The sequence below is a fragment of the Branchiostoma belcheri genome, unplaced genomic scaffold (genome assembly GCF_001625305.1).
Source record: "Branchiostoma belcheri isolate BF01 breed outbred unplaced genomic scaffold, Haploidv18h27 scaffold75, whole genome shotgun sequence".
In the NCBI taxonomy this organism is placed as follows: domain Eukaryota; kingdom Metazoa; phylum Chordata; class Leptocardii; order Amphioxiformes; family Branchiostomatidae; genus Branchiostoma; species Branchiostoma belcheri.
In genome coordinates this window covers 313,501-321,595 of record NW_017804409.1, presented here as the reverse complement: position 1 = coordinate 321,595, position 8,095 = coordinate 313,501, and the positions used below count along the sequence as shown (strand labels likewise).

Below are 8,095 nucleotides of genomic sequence, written 5' to 3'. Positions count from 1 at the left end.
AACATGGCGCACGTAACACCACCCGCATAAGTGTGCCGCCATGTAGAGGCGTGGCATTCCCACGGCGGCAGCCCTGTGATGAAGACATGTAAAGGTGGCATTCTTTATTAAAACATTGTTGTTTGAGAGCTTTTGTGTTCTTTACATTACTTTATTTTATAACATAAAACTTAAGTAGTTAACTAGAAGAAAACGTAATAGATATAAGTAGCAGATTTGAAGAAAATGATAACTTGGAAGTGTTGCCACTTGAATACTGATGGCGCCACCTGGCTTTTGACTCAGGTGGCAACATGCGCCACTTGGCTGAAAAAAGTATTTCGAGCCCTGTGACTAAAATTTGTAAGTGCCCTCATACAAGTTTTACTTTGTTACTTAAAATGTGTTGTATAGAGATCGACAAAGTCTAAAAAAAATATGATCCCCACCTGCACAATGTTTCTACCAACCCTAATTTTGGGGGGGACTTAGACCGGAAATGCAACATTTTTTTTCTAAGACTTTTTTCTAAGGCCTAAGATTAGTAAGAAGACAATTTTTCCTTGGTCCTGACTAAGTGGTCATCTTAGACAAGTTGGACTGAAGATAATGTCATGCCATTTTGGCATGTTATTTGACTGTATGTATGCCTGTGATGTAACAATAACAGATAGATAAGGAAGGACAATGATTGTGTTCCTCCAGCATACCTGTACCTGTTGGGTTGTGACCCTAACCCTGATGTAAGACGTGCTATCCTGTCGTGTATCGCTCCGTCCACTCACACCCTGGGCGGTGTGCTGCAGAGGACACGGGATGTCAACCAGTCTGTACGCGTTATGGCGTTCAAGGTCAGTTTTCTACTTGTTTGTTTTTTTGTTATGTTTTTGTTTGAATCCAGGGTGCAAAATCCCACCTGCATATGCTGGCCAGTGTAAGTATAAAATTGGAGCTGTGCAGGCATTTCTAAAAAAAAAATTGTCTACCTGCAAGTACCTTTACAAATTCTTAGAAATTCTTAGGGGAGAGGTGTTCCCTAATCGGTTGATGAAAAATCAGCAAATTTTCATGAAAATACTTAGTTTGAACATTTTGGGAGAGGTTCTAGGATTTGGGGCAAGGGGGAACACAAGGCTTGCTTCATTGCTTGGGAAGAGAAGGATTGTATTGGTATATAGTAGTTAGAATCTATGTATGTTGATATTGAACTTACTTAACCTGTTCCCCTGTTCAGGTCCTGGCGGAGAAGTTCCACATCCGAGCCCTGACCATCGCCCAGCGTCTGCAGGTCCTGCAGCAGGGTCTGAACGACAGGACAGAGGCGGTGCGTGAGGTGTGTGGGACCAAACTGCTGCAGTCCTGGCTCAGGCTGTTTGAAGGGAACATACTGGATCTCCTGGGGTGTCTGGATGTGGAGACTACCTGTGGTACAGGTATGTATGGCTGGCAGTGTTCTAGCCAGCCAGAAATTTTTTTCATCTCAATTTTGGAATAATATCATGCAGAGCACCAAAGGTGCAACAATCCTAGGGGTGTCATGGGCATGCTCCCCAGGGAAATTTTGAAATCTAGACCCTCAAATTTTGAGGGATAAATTTTTTTTTCTGGGCTTTTATTTACTGCATTCATTTTTATCACCTAGGCATTCACTGTTGTCACCTAAGTATAAATACCCTGGATGCCAAACTAGTGTCGGGCCGTTAGCCGTTTTCCTTTGGCAGCCGAGAGCCCTTCGCCCGCCTGCCTAGGTGCAAATTACCGCCACTGGGGAGTCTAGCCTGGGGGGAGTTTGGCTGGCCCTTTTTGTCGGGACAAAAAGGGCCAGCCAAACTCCCCCCCTTTGTATATACACAAGTGTATATGTTGTTACATCTAACAGATGAGGACACAGCCACAGGAAAGACTACAGGAGAGGAGACCATTGAGACTGCTGTCATGTCCATGTTCAAACAGACACCTACAGACGAACTCATCAGTAACTTTGACCTTCTGGGGGAAAGGTTAGAACTTGCGCTTCCTTGGGGGGGGGGATGTATTGTGTTTCACTGGGATCCAGGCTATATTGTTTGAAAACGAGCTTCTGAAGTTTAAGGTTCTCACTCTTCTCAATATTATGGTACGTGAACTTTATATGTGATTGAAGCTATATCTGACACTTAAATTTTTTTGTTTTCTAGTTACCTCTTACTACTTTTTCTAAAACCAAAATGTTGCCCATACTTACATGTTCCAGCTCATGTTGCTTTATCTCTTTTCAGCCACGTGATTCCCCTGGACAGCCTGACGTGTGAGTCGGCCCTGTACTGGCGCTGCCTGTGTCAGTATGTGAAGTCTCTGGGTACAGATGGGGAGGAGTACCTGGATAGACTGTTACCTAACCTGACTGCCCTGTGTGACTATGTACAGAGGTGTGTTTGTGTGTGTCTGTGTGCATGCCTGTGTCTTGTGTGTGTGTGTCTTTGTGTGTGTGCCTGTGTTGTTATTACTTTAGCTAATACCACTTAATTTCTGAAGCATATATTGTAAAGTTGTCTGGTTGCCCAGTTTTTCTCACAATCTGCCTTCAGATAGAAGGGTCAAGCTTAGTAAATGCAGTTCTTCATAAAGTCACTAGAGAGCACATATCTAACACAGAGTTTGTGTATTTTACAACCCCAGTCAGATGCAGACCAGTGAGTACCCAGAGTTAGTTAGACATGACCTCGGCTGTTCTGCAGTTCTTTAAAAAGTCACTAGAGGGCACACATTAAGCACAACCTATTTTACATCCTACCACAGTCAGCTGCAGACCCTGCCCAGTGTAGACAGTAGACAGGGTGGGTTAGAGTCTTACTAGACATGACCTTGGCTGCTCTGCAGTTCTTTAAAAAGTTACTAGAGGGCACACATTAATCACCAACTATTTTACATCCTACCACAGTCACCTACAGACCCTGCCCAGTGTAGAGGGAGGGTTAGACATGACTTCAGCTGTAGACGACCATCTGAGGAAGGAATTTGTAGCTCAACAACTGATGATGATACTGGGCATCCCTGACCTCACCGACGAAGTGGGACGGTAAGAAACAAATGTTTATGTGATTTCTATTTATGTTCATGTTTATGTTTTGGTGTCTTACAAGCCCATATGGGCTGGGCAACAAAAGTCGCAAGACACGTAAATAAAAATTCATTCATTCATTCATGTTAAACATAAGTTTAAAAACCTGGGGTTTCAAAAATTGATGGAGAGGAAAACTTTTCTTTACACTACTCTAGTACATATACTAATATTGTACAAGGATCACAATACCACGTATTGCCAAGAAGAAACTAAGCAACTACTGTACATGTAAAATGTTCCAGGGTGCAAAATACTTTTTTCTGCATTTTTTTCAGGTGCACAGGTCTAACTATTTGAAAATTATCGGCACCTGACAAATTTCACTATTTTTTTTAAACCAATTTCCAATCATCATTTTCCTCCAAAACGGGGGTTGGACGTGCTTGCATCAAACTCAAAGTGCAAGTCTTGTTTTGGAGCAAGATTTTCACCAACACCAGAATTTTGGAAGTACGTGTATGGATCAAACTGTATCAGGGGTCTCCCCAGGCAATGGTGCAACGGCGGTGCGCCACTCCCAAAAATTCTAGCGCCACTCCCAAAATTTTCAAATTAAGGGTCTTCTCTTCGTATTTTCGCGGATAAATAGGCAAAAAACATCGAAATCTTGACGCGAGTGGCGTCCATTTTCCCGTCGGCATTGTTTCTGAAAGTTGTGAATGGGCGATAATCGAGTAAACAATGACCATTTCGCACGACGCTACCGAGAGAATAGCTGTCATTGGTGGAACATCGGGCGCCCCGCTAGCGTTTTTAAGTCATGTAAACAACGCTAATTGTCTGATTGGTTTGTAAAACAAAGCCCTCGACCCCGAAAATAAGTTTATAAAGCCGATGCGTTTACGAACTAGCCGTGGAAAATTCCCTACCGTACCGCACCATCAGCATGTGGCGCCGCAAAATTCGGTTAACGCAACAGATAAATGTCTGTGCCAGTATAGCGGCATTTCCCATGAAAATAATGTATATTGTTTATTTTTCGCCTGCTGTCGGTTTTTAAGTTCCAAAACGTCTGAAAAAGCAGAAATTTGCTCACAAAACCGGACGGGGGAAGGCGAGTCGCTATCGGCGTGAAGCACATGGCGAGGCCTTTTTAAAAATCGGTAACGCGGAAGAAAAATGCGTGGTCCATTTTAGCGATATTTACCATGAAAATAACGTATGTGGTTTATTTTCCCTCTGGTGTTAGTTTTTAGGTCCCGAAACCCCTAAAAAAGTAGAAATTTTCCCATAAAACGCACGGCCGAGGGGTGGGAGGGCGGCCGGCACAGAGCTGCATTACCCGTAAAAAGTCAAAGGTCATAGTGCACGCATATTACGCAATCACCCTAAAGCGCCGATTTAGGGCGTTTACAAAATTGATAAAATCACATTATTGATTTTTAGGAAAACAATGGGATGGAAACTAATCAAAACTTTGTGCTGAATAATTTTTTTTCTTCAGTAAGTTTTTTTCTTCAGTAAGTTTTTTTCTTCAGTAAGTTTTTTTCTTCAGTAAGTTTTTTTCTTCAGAAGTTGGTTTTCTTCAGTAAGTTTTTTTTCTTCAGAAGTTGGTTTTCTTCTAGTTTTTTTCTTCAGTAATTTTTTTCTTCAGTAATTTTTTTTTCTAGTTTTTTCTTCTAGTTTTTTTTCTTCAGTAAGTTTTTTTTCTTCAGTAAGTTTTTTTTCTTCAGTAAGTTTTTTTCTTCTTCAGTAAGTTTTTTTTCTTCAGAAGTTTGTTTTTTTCAGAAGTTTTTTTTCTTCAGAATCCAGACTTTGACCAGACTAGACAATGTACCATACCAACTAATTATTATGTTGAAATGGATGTGTATATTTTGTTGTACAAATCAAATACTCATTAATGCCCTACATTTGTACTTAATTTGGCTTGATTTTCTATCTCTTTAGTTAGTAAGATTTTTAACTCAAGTTGCAGGAAAAGGCTACAAACTGCATTTCAGAAGGGTAAAATGCAACAGCTTCTCCTACAGAGAGGGGGGGAATCCCCCCCCTCTCCGGACCTCTCCCCCCCTCACAGCCGAGCTTCGCGCGGCGTCGGCTACTGCGTGCCCTCCAAAAAAAAATCCAGCGCCACTCCCCTAAAAATTCCTGGGGAGACCCCTGTAAACTACAAAGTGTTCAGAAACTGTTGCCATTACGTCTTTTACAGTACACTCCATAAGTGGTAACAGTTAATGCAAGTAATAAAAATCTACAGGATTGTACATAGCTACATGGACAACAGAAATACCTGCACAGCTCCAATTTTACCTGCACTAACCTGCATATGCAGGTGGTGTTTCGAGCTGTGTGTTCACTTGCATGTACATTTTAATTTTTGCTCTCTCAGACACAACTGCCTCTCTCCTCTGTCCAGGAAGCGGCTTCGCAGCCTGGTACACGACATGCTCCTGTCTGACAACATGACGCGCCCCCTACTGAAGCTGCTGATCCTGCGGTACTGCAGCGTACAGACAGACCAGGAGGCACGCATACGCGAGCTGGTGGAGGTCATCGCTGACATCCGCGAGCCAATTACGGTGCTGGAGACATCCTTGAGTCAGGAGCAACTGAGGCAGAAGGAACTCAAGGTGGGATTGGTCAGATGTCAGAGTAAGAAGGTGGCAAGATTGTTGTTAAGGTAGTTGACTCGGGTTCCTGGTTCAAAATCCGTAGGAAAGGCACCTTACACACATTTGCTCACGAGAACATAGCGTTGGTCAGGGATGTCCTTTCGGAGTTAAGAAAGGTAAGTATTTGTGGGTGCACCGGTGCACTTTGTGGCGTCATGGCGAGATCGACAATTCATCGACAATTCACAGGATTGTGCCGACAATGGAATGAATTTTCCCGGAACTTTTCCGATTTTGAAAAAAGAAATAAACGTACCGTCTAAAATAAGAATGTACCGGGTGGATTTTGAGGCGAAAAAAAATAAACGTACCGGTACGTTTATTAAAGAGGTGAGAGTAAGTATATAAAGATATCAAATGTATATAGTATACAGCATATTCTTGACATCTAACTTAGCTAAGTGTCAGAAAAGTAATAAAAGATTATTCTATATGGTGCACCTGAGGGCTCATAATACTGCTCAGTGGGTGCATGTGCACTTTAGTGCACCCAAAATTGGAGTTGTGCACCTAATTTTTTTCTGTGGGTGCACTGGCACCCAAATATTTTTGTAGGAATTTTTAACATTAGAAATGTATAATAGTATACTGGATATTCTTGATCTCTAAGTATCAGAAAAATAATAAAATCTTTGTTGTAGTATTTAAGATTTTGAAGTTAGCTCTCATTTTAGATTTAAGCTCAGAAGAGGAGCAGTATGACCTGTGATTACGTTTGTTTCATATGGTGCACCCAAAAAACTTTTTGTGCACCTAATTTTTTAGGTTAGGTGCACCAGTGCACCTATTCCCAAAAATGGATTTTGAGCCCTGGGTAAGTTTTGCAGGTATCAGAATGGTGATAGAAGGAGAAAAATGGGCTCTGCCTTTCAAGTACCATACCCTCGACACAGTGGGTTAGAACCCACTGCTCCTAGCTTGAAAATGACTATGGGACTACACTGTACCTACCTTGAATATACATTTCTGTCTATTCCAGCTTGCGTCTATCCGTGTGAAGCTGAATGAGGCTCGTGAAGAGATGGACCAGCTGGTGGCCGTGCAGGAGTTCCAAAAGGCTGCTGAGATGAAGGGGCGAGTAGAAGAGTTGGAGCTGAACAAGTCTGATCTGATGGAGAAGATGCAGCCCCAGACTCAGGAGGTCAGGACTGAGAAGGTAGGTTCTATGTTATCCTGAAATTTTATTATGGGTTCACCACACCACGAAGTGGTGTGGTGAAACCATATTGCTTTTTCTGATGTTTCTTCTTCTTCTTCTCCTCCTCCTCCTTCTCCTCCTGCCATTTTTTAAATGGATTCAGCTTCTTCATTTTAGGGCCCAAGGTCCTGAAATTTGGTATGGAGGTACAGTGGGCAAATACCCCTAGGCGTTTTTTAAATTATTGTGATACAGGCTTTTAGAATGGTTTTATTTGAGTTTTTTGGCTGTGTTATAGCAAATGTATTACTGTGTTAGGGTGCCTTGTTTACCACGTTTGGACATGAGTCATCACAATGGAATGCAGGGCATCAACCAATAGGCATGCAGCTTTCCTCTATACTTCTTGCTGATTGGCTGTTGGGATTTAACTTGATTAACACCTGCACAGAAGCATTTCCATACTGACAGTATGTCTGTATTCAAGTGTTTTGGTAGGTATTTCAAGCTTTCCTGCTCCAGCAGTGGAATGCCGGGCATGGACGTTTTTTTATTTTGAAAATCAACAGTTTGCATTATGCAATTAAAAATCCTAACCAATAAAGTAGGGAATAGCTATCCAACAGTGTTGTTTTAGTTGTATTTTACTTCATATTATAGTTATATCAATGTAAATCATTGTTTTCCCTTGTGTTTCCCATTCTTTCCCTGCCATGTCGTAAAATGTGGTGAACCCATCGCTGTATTTGCTCCAAAGCAAATATTGGCCTTTCTAGTCTTTGTTAGTAGTTACATGTTAAAGTTAAAACCTTTGGATCCTGAGTTAAAACTTTTGATCCCAAGAACTTTTTAGGTTCTGTGTCATCATTTTACATCTTCTATGTCACAGAATTTTTTTATAGGTTTATAAATATAAGTCAGTTGATCCGGAATGCAGTAAAATTGCACTACCTCTGTAGTTATTTCCTGAGAAAATTTTAAATCTGAATGTCTGTTTCCATGTTGTAAGACTAACTCTTAGGGGTAGGATTGTATTATTTTCCTATCATCATTGTAATGATATTGATAGTTGACTTCAATTTTTTTCTCTAAACACATACTTAAAAACTTATCGACCTATGTTTACAGAAATGTAGTAGCTATAGTATAGGATTCCTCGAAGTCTTGACTATTTCCAAAGACCATGTATTAATACGTCGATGAAGGTTAGACATCCAGGTAATACGATACGCCAAAAAACAGTTACTCAAGCAACTGGAT

At 41.3% G+C, this 8,095-nt stretch overlaps 1 protein-coding gene across 1 annotated transcript in view; it reads left to right on the top strand.

Annotated features, from left to right (window-relative positions):
* The window catches only part of LOC109485365 (condensin complex subunit 3-like), a 24,393-nt gene that overhangs the window by 7,826 nt on the left and 8,472 nt on the right, over positions 1-8,095 (top strand). The window contains exons 5-11 of the mRNA XM_019788923.1: positions 685-830; positions 1,214-1,412; positions 1,859-1,979; positions 2,238-2,387; positions 2,900-3,037; positions 5,442-5,655; positions 6,677-6,853. Coding sequence (XP_019644482.1) covers positions 685-830; positions 1,214-1,412; positions 1,859-1,979; positions 2,238-2,387; positions 2,900-3,037; positions 5,442-5,655; positions 6,677-6,853 — 1,145 coding nt within the window. The remainder of the gene's footprint in view (positions 1-684; positions 831-1,213; positions 1,413-1,858; positions 1,980-2,237; positions 2,388-2,899; positions 3,038-5,441; positions 5,656-6,676; positions 6,854-8,095) is intronic.